Below are 23,196 nucleotides of genomic sequence, written 5' to 3'. Positions count from 1 at the left end.
CGTTAGAACTATTGACTTTTCTTAATCATCCTGAAGGAGGTGATTACGGATCAATGAGTACTTTGTTACACTGTTTCCCTCAAACACTCATTATCTGTTGATCACATGGAACCAAAACACCAAGTCAATAACAAGATCTGCAGGAAGTCGAGTGAGATAAAGACGTGAGCCTGGTGTCTGTTAGATTATATACATTATAAATTGAAATGATTCTTACGTCAACTCCCCCAAACATAAATGCATCTCTGCCTTTGACCATCGTTACACACATGACCTGAGCTGCTTCTCTCACTCATACTATACTGCAGCAACTATTGTGTCTCACTGAGCACCACTTATGTAGTTTGTGCTCACTTCAACATCCCATAAATGAGCCTCATTAGACACACAGAACAGAATATGATGTATGGTGAACTCTGCTTTTAAATGATCATAATGAGTTCTTTGATTGTTATGATTCACACTTTGAGTCCTTGTTGATTTAGTGACTGTGTTTCCATCACAAACTACAATTACCTGAATATTTCACTGATGAGATGGTGGAATAATACACGTTTATGTTTGGTTTGGCTTTAAGAAGCATGTGGGTGAATCACTCACCCTGTCATCTGCTGTATTTCAACCAATTAAGCTGCTGTGTTTGACAAAGAAGAATGGGATTATGGGTAGACAGTAAGGTGACAGGTTGACAAGTGGATGTCAGACTGATGGATTTGACTGTGAAAAGTCCTGCACACACACACACATTCTCTGGTCTAGAATGAAATATTTATTTGGCGTTTCCTAATCTGTAAGTGAAAGTCATTCACTGCAGAAAAGTCTTCATCATGATATGACGACATCCATAATCTCAGATGTATATAGATATAGATAATATCCATATTCTGAGCAGACGTAGGCTGCTGTTTGTGACGTGTGACAGGTCTGAGGACGTGTGACAGGTCTGAGGACGTGTGAGAGGTCTGAGGACGGGTCTGAGGACGTGTCACAGGTCTGAGGACGTGTGACAGGTCTGAGGACGTGTGACAGGTCTGAGGACGTGTCACAGGTCTGAGGACGTGTGACAGGTCTGAGGACGTGTCACAGGTCCTCAGACCTGTCACACGTCACAAACAGTGACAAACTGTGACAGGTCTGAGGACCTCGATATTCCATTGTTTGTTTACTTTGTGCACAATTTCATAACTAAACCAGAGACTTGAAGGTGTTTTTCTGTTGTGGCGAGTCAGGGACGATGGCCGGCTGCTGCACACAAGTTTAAATCCGTCAAACTGTAAAATAGGAGAAAATCTGTTTTTAAAAAGGGGGCAAGTGACGATTCTCATGAGTTATTTTCTTGATCTCTGATGAGCATCTGCTGCAAATGACATTCATCACATTCATTTGTATTTGGAGAAAGGAAGTGAATCTTTACGGACACACATCTACACAGCATTCCGTGTGGCGTTAGTGACTGAACTTCTGATTAGATGAAGGAGTAAAACAAAGTCAGAGTGTAACACATGAAACATGATTATGGTTGTTTTTCTTTATTATTGTGTTATTTCTGTCTCATTTCTGTCAGAAACCAGAGCTGGGTGTGTTTTTATTGCATTATATGTAATACATGTATCTATACATTACATTACACATTACATTTATTCTTCTGCTTGTCTGTTTCCTCCTCAGAGTGTCATCCCTCGTGCTCGCTCTGTACCGGACCATCTGCAGAAAACTGCACCTCCTGCTCCTTGTCCTCGTCCACTCTGCAGGACAGTACATGTGTGTCCTCCTGCCCACAGACCTTCTTCATCCAGGACAGTCAGTGCCAAGGTGAGACGCTGCTGAACCACTGGACCGTTAACATTAAACAACCCTCTATTCCTCTGTCAGACTCAGCATCTCCACATAGATTATAGATTATATGATCAATGTGGAGATGCTGGGTGATCAAGATGGACAGGATTAGAAATGAGTAGATTCAAGAAGACACTCACTGCCAAATAATGAGCTATTCTATACAGCCACCAACAGACGGACTGCCAAATAATGAGCTATTCTATACATCCACCAACAGACAGACTGCCAAATAATGAGCTATTCTATACTGCCACCAACAGACTGACTGCCAAATAATGAGCTATTCTATGCATCCACTGAAAGACTGCCCTGCAAAATAATGAGCTTTTCCACTAGATCCAAAAGGCGACTGACTGCCAAATAATGAGCTATTGAATACAGTCATCACTAGATTGACTGCCAAATAACGAGCTATTGAATACTCTTCTTTCTCTTCCTGTCATGAACGTTGTCTTCGTCAGCGTGTCATCCGTCCTGCCTGACCTGCTCCGGCCCCTCCCAGGCCGACTGCACCTCCTGCCCCCTGCTGGCCTCCCTGCAGAACGGCTACTGCAGGACCAGCTGCCAAGAAGGCCATTTCCTCAGCGCTGACGCCGGAGAGTGCCTCAGTAAGTCGCCCTCCGTGTGTGTGTGTGTGTGTGTGTGTGTGTGTGTGTGTGTGTGTTGCGTTCATCAAACCCACAGACATGAGTGCTTTTATTTTTACTCTGAGTCGTCCCAGTGGGGAAAGCAGCAGCAGCAGCAGCAGCAGCAGCAGCAGTGTCTCACAGTGAGTGTAGCTGTGGAAAAAGCTGCATTATTCAGAAGAAAAACCAACCATCCTTTTAAAGTGGATGTTCCTGGATTGAAGTGTTTTCCTTAAAAGCTCTGCCATCTGTTCCTTTTGAATCCTTTGACCTACAATTATCTTCTGAGCTGAAGTAAAACCACATCTTGTTACTGGAGAGACAGAATAAGGGTTTTGTTCCTCCTGTAGCGGTGAAGATGAAGAGGAGCTCGGCAAAAAAATCCTCCTTCACAGCCGCTCACGGCCTCCATTCACTCTTTAAATCAAAGGAATTGAATTCAGTGAACAATCATCTGTGAGGAGCTGGCAGAACATGAACCTCAAAGAACACAAGATCAGTTTATTTTAGAAGTGACAGAAACAGTGAAGTTGGACATTTTTGAAATGTTATTATATTTAAGAACTGAATAAATGATATTTAAGCTTCAGACAGTGTGTTGTGTGTCCCGTGTCTCACTCTGACATGTAACACCAGAGCAGTGAGTCAGAGGACAGTAGGCCTTCTGTCTGTAAATAGCGTCTTTGTTGGGGGGCGACATGTCTGGACAGGGTGAAGTCGACTTCAGAGGACCACACAGCTCCTGTGGAACTTCAGATAAACACCAGGCCCTACTTCAGTTCCACACTCTGTTTCCTGAGTGAAACAAAAGAAACTCCAGAGGAATCATGGACTTGATGACACGCAGACACATAAAGACGCGACTCTGAGGACTCAGTTTTAGTGTGTTCAGTTTTAATAAGACCTGACGTCTGACTGACACTCCTCTGTGCTGTGAAGCTCGTTAGTGTTTCACACTGTGACGACCACATGACACACAGGAAATTCTGTTTTCTTCTCGCACTGAATCACCTGAGTGATCGTTATTGATCGATTTAGTCAATCAATAACAGACACGCACGCACACACACACAGACACACAGACACACACACACACACACACACACACACACACACACACACACACACACACACACACAGACAGACAGACAGACAGACAGACAGATAAAACCCTGCTCAGGTTTTTCATTATCGTTGTGCTGATCTCGGCGACCCTGCAGCAGCAGGTTAATGTTGAAGTTCACTGCAGGTGTGAATGACACACACACACACACACACACACACACACACACACACACACACACACACACACAGACAGACAGACAGACAGACACAGATAGACAGAAAGAACGGACCACACACGCTGTTTCTTGGTGTAATGAGTTTACTTTGATGAGCGCATGCTGTGACCAGACGTCTGTATTAAAATCTTAATCTGATTCCTCAGTAATCTCTCTCATCTTCACACAGCTGTGAAAACTCCTGCAGCAGCTTTTCATCCCCTCAGCTGTTTGAGAGTCCATATCACGAGCTATAAATTTAGATTGTGAAAGTTTATCAAATGAAATGTTGCCGTCTGTGTCCTCAGGTTTTTCAAAAGAACCTTTGCTAACCCTCACTCTGTAAAAACATCATTTAATCATTATTAAGTCCTGAATTAGACATGAAGCTGAGCAGACAACATGGCTCCCAGCAAAAGACTCTTCTCAGTTCCAGTCCACGATATCTTTAAGATCACGTCTTTATCTCGCGGTGTATATAACAGGAAACTCTCCATCACCAAACCTCAGAGAGAAAAACAAAGCTGCTGCTCCTCTGCTGCCTCGTGTGGTCACTTTGTGTCACTGACGTCAATCTGAACGTTGGATTTCAAACACTGAAGAGACAAAATCAGACATTTGGACGTAATGACGCCACCTACTGTTCACGTCCTGCGTTGCTTGATGTACGTGGACGAGGCCGACGCAGGACCAACGTGGAGACATCATCACTAGGACAGGTGTTGGACACTGTCCACTGTCTCTCTCTCCACTGTGGACGTGAGATTCTGTGCACAACAACGAGCGAGTAAAGTTAAGAAGGAGAGAGAGAAAATGACGTTGTGACGGTGTCTGACTCACCAAAGATCCTGAACCCTGGTCCTGAACCCTGGTCCTAACTCCAGTCTGTGTATGTGTGTGTGTCCCTCAGAGTGCAGCTCAGACTGTCAGCGTTGCACCGCAGACCTCCACACCGGCGTCGGCAGCGTCTGTCTGTGGTGTGCGACGGCGAGGACGTGGTTGCTCGGCGACCACTGCGTGGCTCAGTGTCCACGTGGACACTTCTCCTGGCACGGAGCCTGCATCAGTAAGTACTGTCAGTACAACCCGAGGTCAGAGGTCAGAGGTCAGGGGGGACATTTGTTGTCATGGTAGCAGTTTATCAGCGACCTGACGAGAAGAATTTAGAACTAAGAGCTTTGTCAGAGGTTTATTGTGATGGTGGAGTCGATCACAGCTGTGGTCACAGTCTGAAACAAGGACTTTAGTTCTAAGTCAGTCACATGCATCAGTGCAGTGACAGTGATGAGGTCATCAGGTGTGTGAGGTGTTTGTTTCACTGTGATTGGGATTCTAGAAGCTTCTGGATTCACAGTGTGGAGGCAGCTGTGGGGGTTTGAGGCTCTTGAAATTGATTAGTGAGACTCATGAATATGTATTTTTAAGCTCTTTAATCACAATCTTTTTTTAAATGTGATCTGTCAGCACTTTTTAGTCGTTATAGGAAGTGTGTGTGTGTGTGTGTGTGCTGATGATGATGATGATGAATGACTCTCGTCCTCAGCTTCATGCTCGTGTCACATTATTCTGTTTCATCTCACCGGGGTTTTTTCCCAGGATGCCATCTGTCATGTGATTCCTGCAGTGGGGCGGGGCCTCTCGCCTGCACTTCCTGCCACACCAACAGTGTTCTGTTACCATCAGGCCTGTGTGCTCCCAGATGTCTGACTGGTTACTATGACGATGGTCACAGGGTCTGTCAGGGTAAGTGTTTCTGAACAACAAACTCTTAAAATTTAAAATATTATTCAAGACACTGAAGATCAACACATGATCACGTCTTTAAGTGATGTTAACATCACACACACACAAGCTGCTGGTCCTCTGCTGCCTCGTGTGGTCACTTTGTGTCACTGAGTTATATTTCAATTGTGGAATTCATGTAGAAGTCAGACATTTGAACTCAGTGATGGAGGCAGCAGTGGATCAACAACTCCTGTGTGTATGTGGGTGTGTGTGAGAGTGAGTGCTTCACAAACCTCAGTTTCCTGTTGGAAGCAATAAAGTCAATAAAGCCAATAAAGTCCAACAAGTTAAAGTAAAGATTGTAAGCTTGAGACCAATAATGATTAATAATGAATAGACGTGATGTCACTGTTTGGTTGTGCTTCTGTTAATTGCCTTGAAAAGAATTCAAAATGAAGCAGTGACAGATTAGGACGTGATTCAGGGTTCAAGAATGTTTCTGCAGTCGTTAAAATGATGAAAAATCCTCAAAGTGTTCAGTCGCTGTCTTTGATTCACTAAAAGGAATGTGACCTGAAACTGGATGGATCCACCAGGAAGCTCTCGCTGTAGTTTCAGCATCACACCTTCCACTGCCTCCACACAGCATGTTGTTGTGTTGTCAGCGTGGAATCTAACCGTGACCTCTTGACCTCTGTGTTTGTGCAGCATGTGACCCTCAGTGTCTGACGTGTGACACAGCTGGAGTTTGTACGTCGTGTCGAGACCCGACCAAAGTTCTGCTGTTTGGAGAGTGTCAGTACGACAGCTGTGCTCATCAGTATTACCTCAACACCACCACCAGAACCTGCAGAGGTAACACACACACACACACACACACACACACACACTGCTGAACTCATGCTGCTCGCTCAGACTCGGCGTCGTCAGTCCAGCATCAGCTCACCTCACCTCATCGATTATGTTCGTAACGAGGAAACTCGTAGGATTCAGAGTGGACAAAAACACTAACAACACAATAAAATAAGTCAAAGGACTTTAGACAAAAGTATAAAAAACATTCCGACATTATTTGACTGTGTTGTGTTTGTGTCCTGAAGCTGAAACACAAACTCACTGAACAAAGCACAGAACAAACACAACAGACCCACTCTCCTCTATACTGTTCTCCCATCATCTCTCATCGTCCCTGTCCTCCTGTCCTTCTTCTTGTCCTCCTCTCCTCCTTCCTCTTCACCCTCCTGTCCCGTCCTGTGTGTGTGCAGAGTGTGACTGGAGCTGTAACGCCTGCAGAGGTCCTCTGCGGACAGACTGTCTTCAGTGCATGGAGGGACACGTGCTGCAGGACGGTGTGTGTTCACAGAGCTGCTCGCCCGGGTCATATCAGGACGGAGACCAGTGCCTCGGTCAGTGCAACACAAACACACACAAACACACTAACACAAACACACACACTAACACAAACTAACACACACAAACACAAACACACACACTAACACACACAAACACAAACTAACACACACAAACACACTAACACAAACACACACAAACTAACACACACAAAAACACACAAACCTACACAACCAAATAAACACAAACAAACACACACACTAACACAACAAACACACAACACAAACAACACACAAAACACACAAACCTACACAACCAAATAAACACACACACTAACACAAACAAACACACACTAACACACACAAACAAACACAAACAAACAAACACACTAACACAAACAAACACACACACACTAACACAAACAAACACACACACTAACACAAACAAACTAACACACACAAAAACACACAAACCTACACAACCACATAAACACAAACACACACACAAACAAACACACACACAAACAAACACACACACAAACAACACACACACACAAACAAACACACACACCAACACAAACAAACACACACACTAACACAACACAAACAAACACACACACAAACACACACAACACACACAAACACAAACACACACTAACACAAACAAACACACACACTAACACAAACAAACACAACAACAAACAAAACACACAACACAAAACAAACACAACACAAACACTAACACACAAACAAACACACTAACACAAACAAACACACACAAAAACACACAAACCTACACAACCAAATAAACACACACACACTAACACAAACAAACTAACACACACAAACAAACACACAAACAAACAAACTAACACAAACAAACTAACACACAAACAAACACACACAAACAAACAAACACAAACACAACAAACAAACACACACACACACACACAAACAAACACACTAAACAAACACACACACACAACACAAACAAACAAACACACAAAAACACACAAACCTACACAACCAAATAAACACAACAGACACACACACTAACACACACAAAACACACACACTAACACAAACAAACACACACAAACAAACTAACACACACAAAAACACACAAACCTACACAACCAAATAAACACAAACACACACACACACACAACCACAGCTGCTGCTGCTTCAGCTCTTTGACTTTTCTCCTGTGTGACAAAAACCCTTGGTCTAAATATAAGTCACTGAAAACAGTGACTTCTTCATTTTTTTCTTTTGTATTCAATTGTATGTGTGTGTCTGTGTTGTGTTGCGTGTGTGTGCGTCAGGCTGTGACGATGACTGTGTGGCGTGCAGAGGTCCAGGACAGTGTGAGCAGTGTCAGTCTCTGTACAGCCTCCTGCAGGGTCACTGTGTGCTGGACTGTGGCAGAAACTTCTTCCTGGACGTTTCCTCTCACGTCTGCAAGCGTACGTGTTTGAATCTGTTTACTATTATTATGATAATTAGAACAATAATAATAATCGTTATAATAATAAGAATAAAGTATCATAACTGTTATCAGACTTAAAGTCATAGTTTGGGTTTGATGAGGTACTGACTGCACTGTGAGCGCCCCCTGCTGCTGAGAACCAGCCTGAGACACATACGCTCTCGCTCTCTCTCACTGAAACTGAAGTTTGTAAACCGCTCACTCTCCCACACCAAAGTCCAGAGAGATAACCAGTGAGTGCAGCTGCTGTCCTCTATTTAGTGAAGTCTAAATGAAATATTTTAAAAGCCGAATTCACATAAATCAGACATTTAAACTCAGTGATGGAGGCAGCAGTGTCTGTGTGTGTGTGTGTGTGTGTGTGTGGGAGAGTGAGTGGCTTACAAACTTGAGTTCCTGTCTCAGAGTGAAATAAAGCCGTGATCATGTGACGTATGATTCTTTAGCGGTTCCAGGTGTAGGGGGCGCTCACCTTGTGAACCTTGTGTTGTGTAGTTTTGTGACCGTGTTTGAAACTCTCTGTGGTCAGCCTGCTCCTCTGACTGTGCGCTGTGTGACGACATTGGACGCTGCAGAGCTTGTCGTGACCAAACGTACCTCATCGAAGGATACTGCACCCCCGACTGTGGACACGGTTACTATGCCAACCAGAAGACCAGGACCTGCCTCGGTAATGACGCGATGAACATGTTTGATTTGTGTGTCTCGTTTGAAGATTGTAAATCTTTGTTGAACTTCTCAGTTTCAGTGGAGCTTTGATGACCCTTCATTCACGTTTGTCTCTGTCTTCCTGTCGTCCCCCCTCCTCTCAGAAAACACCCGCCCCCCTGCCCTTCATGTCAACGGTTCCCTGCTGGTTCCACTGGGCGGTTCTGCTGCTCTGTCCCCATCTCTGCTGCAGGTGAAGGATCCCGACAGTCCCACCGAGCAGCTCGTCTTCCACGTCATCCAGAGTCCAAACAACGGACAGTTGGTTCTGTCCAGGAAGGAGGAGGGAGAAGAGTGGGGGGGCCAGGAACTGAGCGGAGGCAGCAGCTTCACCTGGACACAGCTGAACACTGGACGTGTCCACTTCAGACATCAAAGAGACAAAGCCAGGTCAGTGGTCCTCATGTTTGTAAAACTGTGTGCACATGAACACTCACTCTGTCACATCCAACCAACTTCCACCTCCACCTCATCTTTATAAAGAAGGAAAAAAGCATGTGATATAATGACAACACACCAATGAGAGTAATGCAGGTCCACACCATGCTGGGTTTAAAGGAGCAGCTACAAGATGCATTGAAGGAACCTCGTAAATGTAGTCAGCTAGTGTGTGTGTGTGTGTGTGTGTGTGTGTGTCACCATCATTAGCACAGGTCAGAGTCACAGACGTAAACAAACCCAGTCATTTTCAGGTCCGAATGTTCTTTCAGTCGTTGGGAGCTAGTGCAGTATCACCGGTGTTTAGTTTCAGAGCTCATTGTTACTACGACACAGCAGACGTTCAGTGACATTTTTATTTGTGGTTGGTAGAAAGCAAATACTGATACTGACATAATGGTATACATGGAACTCCATGGTTGCATGACAGTTGGTTGGTTATCGGCTTCCTCTGAACCTGCAGACACCTGGAACGCCTCCTGGAGGAGAGTGGGGTGTACAGTCACTTGACGATGCTTGTCTCACTCACACAGCACTGTGAGTGAGAGGGGGAGTGGCTACAGTAGAGCGGCGGAAACCAACGCCGATATTTAACGATATCTTTTTTTATGACTTATCCAAACAAAACAAACTTGGGACTGCTCTTACTTGTGCCCGTAGCAAGACACCTGTCAAGTATTACATCAATCACACCATCGGTTCAAGAGATATGTGAACAACAGACAGACAGACAGACAGACAAACATAGATGGATAGCTGCAGAGTCAGCATTTCAGTCAGGTCCACTCTGAACGTCTGTCTGCTCAAGATAGTTGTCCCACTGAAGCTCACTGTCCAGGAGCAGCGGATGGAACACTAACTGACCGGTCACTGACCAGTAACTGACCAGTACCAGTCACTGACCCAACCCTGGACTGACATCAGGTTACCGTGAAACCTGGTCTTCAGACTTGATCTTCCTCGACACACCTGGCAGCCAGGTGAACCAGAGCTCACATCTGATTGGCTGAGAGGTCATTGTTCCCATGGCTACGGCATCTTTGCTAGAGACGGAGGTCTGATGGGCACCAGTGAAGAACAGAGCTCGTTGAAGTTATGTTCCACACAGTCGATCCTCTGCGGGGCGTTCTCTGATTCCTGCAGAGCCTGAACCAGCTCCTGATTTTCATTCTGCAGTCTGACAATCGCCTGGTTGTTGTTCTGCGTGATCTGTTGTAGTTTGGGCACCAGAGCATAAAGCTTGACGTTGAAGCGCTTTTTTTGTGTCAGTGAACATCGCAGCTCGTGGATTTGGTTTTCCAGATCGCCAATCTTGCACTGGTCCGCCTGTGAAGTCTGACGCAGCATGGAGAGCTGCTCCCGCAGTCTGCTTTTGGCACTCGTCTCTTGTTTCAGGAAAGAACGGAGGTCCTGGATTTTATGTTCTAGATTTTGAATCCTCTTCTGGTTAGCCTCATTAGTCTTTTGCAGCATGGAGACCTGGGCCAGGAGTTGGGTTTTGTCCTCCATTTAAAATGACTGAGCTGATCAAGTCTTCTTCTTCTTCTTTGGTGTGTCGCAGCAAGTTACCTCCACAGTGTTTACTGTTGCATTACTTAAATAATAAGTAATGCAACAACAGTAAAACGTTCCAAGTTCTTCTTCTTCTCAGTCGTACTGTTTGAACGTGCTCCACCTTCTTCTTCTCAGTCGTACTGTTTGAACGTGCTTCACCTTCTTCTTCTTCTTCTCAGTCGTACTGTTTGAACGTGCTTCACCTTCTTCTTCTTTGTGGAATCATTTCTGGCAGATGTTCTGCTCTCCTCTCTCCAGTAACATGATGCCTTGTAATCTCCTATCCTTTAAACATCCTTTGATATAAAAGGCGTCTGAAAGATCAAAGGATTCCGTGGAGGAGGAGGAGGAGGAGTTTCAAAATGTGATTGTGAGTGTTGTAGTGTGTAAGGGGAGGAGCCATGCTCCCCAGCCACTTCGACCTGTGTTTGAAATGTGCTGTAGAAAAGAATGAGGACTTTTATTTGTGGTCACAAGACCTGAGACTTTTTTAACACACTTCACACTTTAGGTCTTTTTGTGTCTTATTTTTCTCATAATTCCCTGCATGTTGTACAGCAAAGCTGCCCTCTACAGGACAAAGATGTTTCTGTCTTCAACACAGTCCTGGGTTTTAAATTTGCTATCTACCCCTCGTGTTGTTGTTCCTGTCACATGACAATGGGAGTGAAAGTCCTTTCGACGTTCGTCAACAAAAACTCCTCAGTCCATGTTCCTCAATTCAAAGTTCTTTCAACTCAGGTCGAAGTTCCAAAGTGCTTTCAACACAGTTTGTTCTTTATCGCAGTTCAGAGTTCCTCCTTCATCACTGTTGCTCTCAAATGCAGCTCAAAGTGATTTATTGCAGCAGTGAGTAAATCACAATCTCCTTCATTTTATTTGTATACACGCCTACAAACAAACCTGTGGATCGTGTCAGTGCCAGCACTTAAAAAAGAAAAGCGGAACTATCCCTTTAATCTGGCGACGAGGTGAAAGTGAAGGACATGTGTGGACATTCACAGCAGGTTTATAACCAACACTTCAACTCATTTCTCCTTTTACTGTGACTGTTGTGACACAACATTTATGCAGCGCAGTGAATTAAAGCTGCCGTCAGTTACACTGTCATGACATTTCATTTTACTGCTTCTGATTGATGCTGCTCTCTGGCTGCAAAGGTCATTTGCATTAACCTTCACAAAGATGTCAGATACGTTACGTTCACGTTCATTTTTTCATTTGCATGTCATGAATGTTCACTGTTTGGCTCCAGAGGGGAATTAAAAATAAAGGCTTGGTCACTCTGTGTTCCTCAGTGCAGCTGCTCTGCTGTGGCACAAACGGTCGCTCGACCAATCAGGAGCGTCGCAGTGTCCTGCTCTGAAATTAGCAAAACATGGTCCACTGCCCAGTTTAGAGCTGATTCATGGAGACGTTAAACGCTCAAATATAAAATATAGCATTCAATCTGCAGCCGTATTTTTTGGAATAATGCATTTGATTTGCTGTAAAAAAAATAATATACTAAAGAAATGAATAACATACAGTTAAATACAAGAGAAAATCTGATGGTGAAACGATTTAAAAGTCAAAGCTGTTTCAAAAAGAAACAACAAACATACAACAAATGCACCACTTTTACAACATGTACATTTCTGAGTTTTTCTCCCACAATAAATAATAAATAATAATAGCTATAACGTGGGCACGTTATACTAATTAATAATATTATCATCCCTGGACACCTGGGTAAGCTAATGGAGCGGTGTTGTGTGGTTATTGTCGTATTTCTCAATATTCTGTTTAAATGCCTCTCAGTTATAATTGTTCCTTGCAATGCTCTCTCTGTCCATCGTGTAGCTTTAGCCACTCGACCGTCTCTACCTTTGACCTCAGAGGAGGTGCGCTTGATTTGCTTACCCAGCTGTCCAGGAATGATGATATTATTTCTTAGTTTATTTATTTATTTTTACCATGTCACGCCCGGGGCTCCGTATTTATGTTATTTAAATAAGCTGTTCTATACGTGTTTAATGAGCCGTGATTATTCCACTCATGACAGCTGCTGTGACTTGTGTGTGTGGACACAGTGGAAAGACTTGAGAAGTTTCTTAAGTCTCATTTTCAGGGAGCACAGGAGGTTCTGCCTTTGTCAGAGCGGAATATAAAAACACTCAATTAAACAAAGAAAAACTAACTCCAGTGCATGAAACCTAGTAACTTAGAGCAGCTACAAGATGCATTAAGGGAACCTGGTTAATTTCAATATTTCTGTCATCACAGCTCAGAGTTCGGCCTCTTTTTCTAGAGGCTTCCGTCAGGCTTAAATGATGTCAAGCATGTCCTTTGATGCTTCAGATGCCTTTGATGGCAAATGTGATGTGTAAAGGAAAGAAAGGTTGAAAGTTTGAAGGTAGTAACGAAGGATCAGGAAGTGATTTGAAGAACCTCAAACTGTAGGGGTAGTGATGTACCTCTCAGTTTGCAGCCTGTTGGAAATAATTAGTAGAAGAAGCAGCAGCAGCAGCAGCAGCAGCTCAACATTTCAGGATTAAAGCTAAGTAACATTTTAAAAACAAACATTAAAGAAGAAGAAGAATCGGCCACAGCAGCCAAGCTCTTGTGTTTGTGATCCTTTATAAAATGGAAGACGGCGGGAAAACCAAACTCGTGGCTCAGGTCTTCGAGCTGCAAAAGATTAACCAGGCTAACAAGTGGAGGATCAGGGATCTGGAAAACGAAATCCAGGAGATCCATTTTGTAGTGACACATGAGCTGAGTGTCAAAACCACACTTCAGGACCAGGTCTCACAGCTGTGCGAGACCTCAAAGGAGGACCAGTGCAAGATTCCCGAACTGGAAAACGAAATCCAGAAGCTCCGTTGTTCACTGACACGGGAAGCCATTGTCAAAATCAAGCTTTTTGACGAGGTTGCCAAGCTAAGTAAAACATCGCAGGATAGCAAGCGGATGTTTGACCAGCTGATCAGTGAGAATCAGGAGCTCTGTAAGGCTCTGACTCGATCCAGTACTGACAAGCAGAGGATCGACCGTCTGGAAAACAACATCAACGCGCTCCGCTCGTCTCTGCTGCCCAACATCAACTCTGACAACAAACCTCTGGCAAGGACACCGTGGCCTTCAGCACCTGCAGGAACAAGGACTCAGTCAGAGGACTAAGCTCCACGTCATGACAGTGAACGCATCATCGGCCTCATGAGCTCAGGGACAGATGCCACTCACTGGGATGACCATACGGAGGAGGAGGATTCTGTCAGGGGCGTAACAGCAACCTTTCTTACAGTCCCACCCACTTGTAGTCCTGCCCCCTCTCCCAAAAGTAAGTCTCAGATATAGTAAAACACATCAAATGATTTGGCTGGGACATTGTAACACTGCTGTCACAGGACGACACCTGTACAGATGTGTCTGTGGAACTCACCTGGATGAAGTACAGTAACGTTGAATGTAATACCGTATGTATATATACATATATATATGTATATATACATGCATACACTGCGCACAGAATCATCACAGTGAAACTCATTTGTTTCTGTTGTTGTGCAAATGGAGCAGACTACAGATGGATTTCTCTCTCCTCATCTTTTCTGGCGCTGATTCTTGGCTCAGTTTGGCATTTTTTCCAGTGGCCGCACCACTGGTGGTGCCTGAGGTTTCTCAGGAGGTGCAACTTCTCCACGATGGCACATCCATAATACGCGTCAGAACGTTTGCTGTGTGCAAAGCATTGAGAAGATACCAGGAGACAGACCAGTACAGCAGCAGGACCACGATCTGAGGGCCCAATCCACCTGGCCCCGCCCATTCCCCAGACCTGAATCCAACTGAGCACCTCTTGGACATCATGTATCGTAATAAATATTTTCATTAACAGGAATATTTTTCATGAAGCTCTGGGATGTGTGGTTCAAGTGTTCCCTTTATTTTTTATGAGCTTTAACTCATGTGACTGAAGAAGAAGAAGAAGAAAACCTGCGATAATGATGTGAATGTGTGAAGGACCTATTAATGAGCACCACTCACTCACACACACACCTGTTTCTGCACATGTCATACACTGAGGTAAATTAAAGGAGCCGTTAGGAGAGCTTCTGCCTTTAGGGGGCGCCACAGCGGCTCATCTGCTGCCATCTCTCCCTCTCTCTTACTTACTGCTGATATGACAAAATGTTAATAAACTAAACTAATGTAAATGACTTCAAAGTTTAAGAAGATTAAAAGTGTCAAATAAAAGCTGCTTCTTTATGGTTCTCACAGCTTGTGTATGGAGGTGACAGCATGAAGTGGTGTTTTACGTCCTTTGATGATCATTTGCAGCAGGCTGTGTGCACTCACAAGTGAAGGGCTCCACTCTTTTTATTAGATTATAATCTTAATCAGAGTCTCATCCTCTCATCCTCTTCATTATACTTCCGTCATGCTGTCACCCACCCTCACCCTCCACAGTGTAGACTCACAGTAGCCCCTCGGTCCTGAATCCCTCTGGGTGTGTCTGGTTTCTCTGTGCAGACGATGCTCTCCTTCACATAGACCACATAGAACCATAGACCACTTTTTCATGGCACAATAAATATTGAAATACTGAAACAATTAGTCAATGAATTGATCGTCGAAATAGTGACAACTGTTCGGATCAGTTTTCAGCTTCTTAAATCCATAAAACAAACAGAATCATTTTCAGGTTTGACGAACACTGATCAACGTTTCTCAGCGTTTTCTGACATTTTATGGACCAAACAAAACTCGATCAATGGAGAAAAGAATCAACAGTACTGCACCAATGTGACTATGTCATTATGATTGTTGTTTTGTTATCTCTTATTTCTTTATTTAATAGTAACAAAGATTTTGCGGTGACTGGGCAGATGTTTTGTTGTCATGGTTTCAGCTGCTCTTGTGTTTGTAAAGTGACCGTCACAAGTGTGTTAGTGTGTTTTTACAGCCTCAGGCAGCACGACACACACACACACACACACACAGACAGTAAGTCCTCCAGGACTCATCTTCACTTTGCTCTTCTTCAGGTCTGGAGAGTTCAGCGTGCGCGGCGCTGACCCTCAGCTCTTCTCGCAGACAGAAAGCGTGCAGGTTCAGGTCGTGTCGCTGCAGGTGAGTTCCTCTTCTCCTCTTCCTCATGTCTCTTCATTAAACTCTGCAGCCGTCACCATCGTCTCATCTTCACGTTGATTTTAGAGGGAGGATCTTCCTGAGCTCCTCCCACCAAATCGAGTTCTCTCTCAGATCCCTTCATTGACCTCATCATGAAATGTTATTATGGAATTATTGATTCCTGAATAAATGTTGCGGTAAAAAAAACAAACAGCGTCTGCACACAGCTCACCTGTGCTTCACCTGTGTGTGTGTGTGTGTGTGTGTGTGTGTGTGTGTGTGTGTGTGTGTGTGTGTGTGTGTGTGTGTGTGTGTGTGTGTGTGTGTGTGTGTGTGTGTGTGTGTGTGTGTGTGTGTGTGTGTGTGTGTGTGTGTGTGTGTGTCGTGTGCGTTGCGGCGGCGTGCTGCGTGCGTGCGCGCTCGTCTGCCTCAGGGCCAGAACACTTTACCAACGTGTCTCTGCAAGATTTAAGAGCAGAACACACACACAGACACAGACACAGACACACACACACAGGGCGGCCTGGCTGTGGGAGGTTTTTCCTCTGACGATCAAATGCACTAAAAACAACACAAAGGGTCAAACACTTTTAACTGTTGTGTCTCACTGTTTCACAAAGAGACACACACGCTGTGATGCGAGTGTGTGTGAGTGTGTGTGTGTGTGAGTGAGAGAATGAGCTGTCTGACACAAGCTTGTTTGATGATTCTGCTGCTGTAAGCTCCGGCAGCAGCCACAGACCTGGTGTGAGAGGTCCCCCTCTCGAACCTGGTTTGATGTAAAGGGACAGTTTAGGTTGTTTTGAGACAGAAACATATCCGTAGACTCAGATTGACGTAGACTTAGACTGACATAGACTTAGACTGACGTAGACGTAGACTGACGTAGACTTAGACTGACATAGACGTAGACTGACATAGACTTAGACTGACGTAGACATAGACTGATGTAGACTTAGACTGACGTAGACGTAGACAGTCAGTCACATGACCACACAGGTTAAAGCTCCTGTAAATAGAGGAGAAGCTGTAACGAGCTAAATCCACCTTCAGCTCGTGTTATCTTCTCTCAGGTGTGTTCAGCCTCTCATGAGCCACATGTACGGTTGTTCTGTGTGATGTTGTCATTTTCTCTTCTTCTTCACCTCCAGCCTCCAACAGTCTCGACTCTCGCTCCTTTAACCGTGGACGGCCGCGGCGCCGCGGCGACCATCACCAAGTCGGTGCTTCACGTGGACGATGCCGACAACCCAGCCGACGTCCTGATCATGGTCCTCGAGCCTCCGCGCCATGGCCGCCTGTCCCGTCTTCACGGCGACCGAGCGCTCGGCCGGTTCAAGCTGGAGGAGCTGTCGCAGGAGCAGATCCGGTACGTTCACGACGGCTCGCAGGAGACGCACGACCGGACGACGCTGCAGGTCAACGACGGTTACAGCTACAGGAACGTCCTCCTCCACATCCACGTCACTCACAAGGTAGGACACGCGCAGGGGGCGGAGTCTAACTCAGCACTTCTAATGGTGAGAGTGTGTCATGGAACTCTCTCTGCCACTTCCTGCTTCTCCTTTGGTTTATGAATATGCGTTATGTGGGCGGAGCCTTTATTTATTTATTTTTATTTACATTTTAAACCACTATATAACAAAGAGTTAATAGTGGCACTATTATCTCTGTTAATACTGTTAATACTGTGTTTTCCAGGGTATTTTCCCCCGATGATATTTCCTTCCTCATTGGCTTCATGATTTGTTTTTATATGCAGTTAAAGTTGAATCACCATGGCGACCATGTTTCTGTTTTAAATGCAGTTAAAGTTGAATCACCATGGCGACCATGTTTCTGTTTTAAATGCAGTTAAGGTTGAATCACCATGGCGACCATGTTTGTGAGACTGAATTAGAATGAGTAGCAGGATGGATGCTGTCCCTCAGCGTGTCTCCTGTGGACAGTGACAGTGAGCTGATGTTTTATGGATGACACAGACTCAGTGTGTTTCAGATCTGCTGACTCACGGCCTCTAAACTTCTCTAATGACACAGTGTTTGTTCTGGTGTGTCACTCATCACCATCTCCTGCCGTGCACAGTCAAGAGATTAAAGAACACAAAGATTTTCTTTATTCATTGTTTACTCTCAGCTCACCTGTCCTTAGCCCCTCCCACCAGACGAGCACAGACAGGTATTCTACAATTCAGACTTTTCCTTGTGTAAACACGTTTGTAAAGCACTCACTCTCCCACACCAAAGTCCACAGAGAACATCAGTGATTTTAAGGTGACAGCACACAGACCACACGAGGTTTGGTGTGGGAGACAAAGTCAGTCTAACAGTGAGATGAAGACGTGGATATGTCCTCGTTCAGAAGACGCACCTGAGACTCCCTTAAGACTCACTTAAGACACACCTAAAACACCTGCGACTCACCTGAGACTCACCTAAGACTCACCTAAGACACCTAAGACTCACCTGAGACTCACCTAAGACTCACCTGAGACGCACCTAAGACTCACCCTCACTACACCTAAGACTCACCTGACTCACCTAAGACTCACCTAAGACTCAGACTCACTCACCTCACCTGAGACTCACCCAAGACTCACCTGAGAAGACACCTAAGACTCACCTGAGACTCACCTAAGACTCACCCTAAGACTCCTCACCTAAGACACCTAAGACCACCTGAGACTCACCTAAGACTCACCTGAGACGACCTAAGACTCCCTGACCACCCAAGACTCACCTAAGACTCACCCAGACTCACCTAAGACTCACCTAAGACTCACCTGAGACTCACCTGAGACTTACCTGAGACACCCAAGACTCACCTGAGACTCCTCACCTAAGACTCACCTGAGACACTCCAGTGACTCACCTGAGACTTACCTGAGACTCACCTAAGACTCACCTAAGACACCTAAGACTCTCACCTGAGACTCACCTAAGACTCACCTGAGACGACTCTAAGACTCACCTGAGACCTGACTCCAAGACTCTCACCTAAGACTCACCCGAGACGCCACCCGAGACTCACTCACCTGACCTGACTCACCGCGAGAGACTCACCTGAGACTCACCTAAGACTCACCTGAGACTGAGACTCACCTGAGACCACCCTCACCTGAGACTCACCTGAAATGACAATAGACTGTGATTCTGTGTGATGTGTGTGTGATTGTGTGTGATTGTGTGTGATTGTGTGTGATGTGATGTGATTGTGTGATGTGATTGCAGATGTGATTGTGTGTGTGTGTTCCAGGCTGCTGAGTCTCCTCTGGGCCGCTCTGTGCCCGTCACCTGGGTCAAAGAAGGCGGAACGGTGAAGCTGGATAAAAAACACCTGCAGGCTGATTTCAGAGGCGTGGCCACTGACGACATCGTCTACACCATCCTGACGTCAGACGCAGAACCTAAGTTTGGTACGATGACACTCAGACACTCACTCTCATGATGATGATGATGATGATGATGATGATGATGATGATGACGATGACGATGATGAACGTGTGCAGGTGACGTGGTGCTGCTGTCCATGCCGGCCGACGGTCCTCCTGAAGGCTGGCCCTCGCCATGGATCCAGACACCAGCACCGCCTTTCACTCAAGGACGCCAACGACGGCCCGTCGGTAAAGACTCTCGCCGCGAACCCACGCCACTCCTTCCAGTTCCAGGTCTGTCATTGATCCAGTTCTTAATGAGTTCAGTGAAATGATGATCGTTCAGTTTGAATGATTTCTTTTGTTTTTATGGAGCAAACCTGAAAACCTGATTTGAACGATCACATCCACAATGGTGTAGTAGATGTTTTTAAAGATGTGTCACTCAGGTCACAAACTCTTCTTCATTAAAGTTAATATCACGTCTAATAATCACGTTAATCACTGAAATACAGTGAGAAGGTTTTCTCTACATCTAAAATCTAATCGAATATCTTTGTTGTCATTGCAGAGACAAGCTTTTTCTTCCGCTGCTTAGAACAACATGACAAATGAGATAGAAGAGAATAAATCAAACAATATCAAACTGTAAATACTAAACACATGTTTCTGATCAGTCATTTAAAACCTCAGTGCTGAGGTTTCACTCTGGTGTCACAGGATCTCAAAAAGTGTTAGGTAACGCAGTTTGTTAAATTCAAGTGTCGCAGCCTCATTTTCACTCTGAGAAGAAGACTTCATTTTAAATTCTAATTGAATCTAATTCTAATTAATAGTTTTCTCAGAAAACTTTGGAAACTTTTCCAAAAGAAAAGATTGAAAGTGTCAGCGTCGTGTTTACTGTGTCTGACACGTTCACGCGTCTGCCTGTGAACGCCTCGTCCAGACACGTGAACACTGCAGTGTCTGGTTAGGAAAGTAGCGAAAGGGGCCAGGTTGCCTAGCAACAGCCTTTGTAAGCAGAAGAACAAACTCTCTAGAGAGCGATTAGAACTATAAAGTAACAGACGTGTGTGTGTGTGTGTGTGTGTGTGTGCTCCTCTCATGCTCTTCATATTATTATCAGTCACAGAGCTGAGAAAGTCATTGAGGAGTGATCAGCTGATCAGTGAGTGACAGTGATTGATGAGCAGCTTCACTGCAGCAGCTTCTGTCCTGAAGACAGCTGAGTTTCAAGGTCATCGTGTCCTCAAGCCCCGCCCACTTCAGTCACACAAACTGTCACTTGACACTTGACTTTTTTTACTTTACATCACATGTCATTTAGCAGACGCTTTTATCCAAAGCCACTTACAATCAGTGCATTTAAACATTTGGGTACAAATAAGAGCTAGAAGTAAGTAAGAGCTTCAAGTAGAACAAACTATGAAGTGCTAGTCACAAGTGCCATGTATACGTTTTTGGGTTTTTTTTGTCGTCGTCGTCTTAGTCAAGGTAGAGTCGGAAGAAATGTGTTTTTAGTCGGCGGCGGGAGATGTGGAGGCTTTCAGCTGTCCGGATGTCGATGGGGAGATCGTTCCACCATTTGGGAGCGAGGACAGTGAACAGAGTCTGGAGTTCTGCGAGTGCCTCTGCGTTCCTCTCAGTGAGGGGGCAGCGAGCCGGTTTGTCGATGCAGAGCGGAGTGGGCGGGCTGGGGTGTAGGTTTTGATCATGTCCTGGATGTAGGCTGGACCGGATCCGTTTGTAGCATGGAACGCAAGCACTAGAGCAGGGGTGTCAAACTCATTTTTGTTCAGGGGCCACATAGAGCACAATTTGATCTCAAGGGGGCCGGACTAGTAAAAATAGCAAAATAATAGAATAATAACCTATGAACAACAAGAACTCCTTTGTTTTTTCTCCTTTGTTTTACATTTAATGAAGGATAATTTTACAAGACATGAAATTTCACATGAAATATAAGTGCAATTTCAACAATATCATGTCTAAATGTACTATTTACACAGCACACTGGATCTATAAAGGTACAAACATTTAGTCACGGGTATCTGGAGCATTTGACATTACGTTTAGATTAGTGTGAAATTTTAACAAATTCATCCTGTGGGCCGGATTGGACCCTCTGGCGGGCCGGTTCTGGCCCCCGGGCCGTATGTTTGACACCCCTGCACTAGAGTCTTGAAGCGGATGCGAGCAGCTACAGGAAGCCAGTGAAGGGAGCGGAGGAGTGGTGTAGTGTGGGAGAACTTTGGTAAGTTGAAGACCAGTCGAGCTGCCGCATTCTGGATGAGTTGCAGAGGTCGTATGGCACATGCAGGAAGACCAGCCAGGAGGGAGTTGCAGTAATCCAAGCGTGAGATGACAAGAGCCTGGACCAGAACCTGTGCCGCCTTCTGGGTTAGAAGAGGCCGAATCCTTCTGATGTTGTGCAACATGTATCTGCAAGATCTAGCTGTTGCAGCAATGTTGGCAGTGAGGGAGAGATGGTCATCAAGTGTCACACCCAGGTTCCTTCAGCATGAGAAGGAGTTACCACAGAGTTTTCGAGGGTGATGGTCAGGTCTGTGGTGGGAGAAAGAGAAACTCAGTCTTGTCCAGATTGAGTTTCAGGTGATGGTCAGACGTCCACTGAGAGATGTCAGTCAGACAAGCGGTGATCCGTTCTGCTACCTGTGTGTCGGAGCTGGGAAAAGAGAGAATGAGTTGGGTGTCATCGGCGTAGCTGTGATAGGAAAAACCATGAGAGTGAATAACCTAACCAAGAGAGTTGGTGTATAGAGAGAAGAGGAGAGGGCCCAAGACAGAACCCTGAGGGACCCCAGTAGCTAGAGGACAGGGTTCCGACACAGATCCTCTCCAGGTTACTCTGTATGTTCGGTTTTGAAGATAGGACGAGAGTAGGGTAAGTGCAGAACCTGAGACACCTAGTTCTTGAAGGGAGGAAGTCAGGATCTGGTGGTTAACTGTGTCAAACGCTGCAGAAAGGTCCAAGAGGATGAGCACAGAGGAGTGCTTTTTTTTGTCTTGACTCGAGGACAGTTTTCAGGGTTCCCAAAGGTGTTGAAATCCTTGAAAGTTTGTGAATCTGAAAAAAAGAAAAAAAATTCTTCTGATTTTGCTGCTGCTGCTGTGACAGAGTTTTGTGTAAGTGTGACTTTGGTTCTGCAGGTTTCCACAGATGCAGCTCCAGTCGTACGAGGAGACGTCCAGACCTTCACCATCGGAGTCCTGCCTCAGATCCCAGGGTTCCCTCAGCTCGACCCAGACTCTGACCTCCAGATCACAGTGAGCTGTTTCACATGTTGTGCCCCCCCAACCCCCTCACCTCACCCCGGTCCCTGTCACCTGCAGCCCACAAAGTCTCTTCACACGCCCCTGGTTTTGTGGTTTGTTTAAGGATGTTGTAACTCCTGTTTTACCCCTGTTCTCAAGTCTCTGTGTGTGTGTATGTGTGTGTGTATGTGTGTGTGTGTGTGTGTGTGTGTGTGTGTGGGGTATGTAAGGCATGGAAAAAGGGTACAAGGCAGGGCAAGGCAAAGGCAAGTGTAGGCTCTGGAGGATCGTGTGACAGAAATAACACCGTCAGCTCTGTCCTTCATCGACTCTGACACTCCCAGTGAGAAGCTCATCTACAACATCACCAAACCACTGCCACCAGGACAAGGTCTCACACACACACACACACACACACACACAC

The 23,196-nt window shown here is 45.2% G+C and overlaps 1 protein-coding gene and 1 long non-coding RNA gene across 2 annotated transcripts; both read left to right on the top strand.

Annotated features, from left to right (window-relative positions):
- Nucleotides 1–1,668: 1,668 nt before the first annotated feature.
- LOC122762932 (extracellular matrix organizing protein FRAS1-like) lies at nucleotides 1,669–19,749 on the top strand (the record flags this gene model as incomplete). The annotated part of the gene is made up of 14 exons (XM_044018102.1): nucleotides 1,669–1,812; nucleotides 2,301–2,447; nucleotides 4,656–4,811; nucleotides 5,342–5,488; nucleotides 6,179–6,325; nucleotides 6,736–6,876; nucleotides 8,145–8,285; nucleotides 8,838–8,978; nucleotides 9,121–9,406; nucleotides 16,039–16,123; nucleotides 17,275–17,598; nucleotides 19,379–19,538; nucleotides 19,632–19,686; nucleotides 19,725–19,749. Coding segments are annotated over 14 exons (2,099 nt in total), but the record flags the coding sequence as incomplete, so codon positions are not given.
- A 13-nt stretch (nucleotides 19,750–19,762) lies between these two features.
- Nucleotides 19,763–23,158, top strand: LOC122762933. The gene is made up of 3 exons (XR_006358794.1): nucleotides 19,763–19,790; nucleotides 22,668–22,784; nucleotides 23,049–23,158. It is a non-coding gene; the product is annotated as an uncharacterized LOC122762933 (long non-coding RNA).
- The last annotated feature ends 38 nt before the right edge of the window (nucleotides 23,159–23,196 follow it).

The sequence above is a fragment of the Solea senegalensis genome, unplaced genomic scaffold, assembly GCF_019176455.1.
Source record: "Solea senegalensis isolate Sse05_10M unplaced genomic scaffold, IFAPA_SoseM_1 scf7180000016249, whole genome shotgun sequence".
NCBI lineage: Eukaryota > Metazoa > Chordata > Actinopteri > Pleuronectiformes > Soleidae > Solea > Solea senegalensis.
The sequence above is the reverse complement of the archived record's forward strand: the minus strand, read 5'-3'. Positions and strand labels throughout refer to the sequence as shown.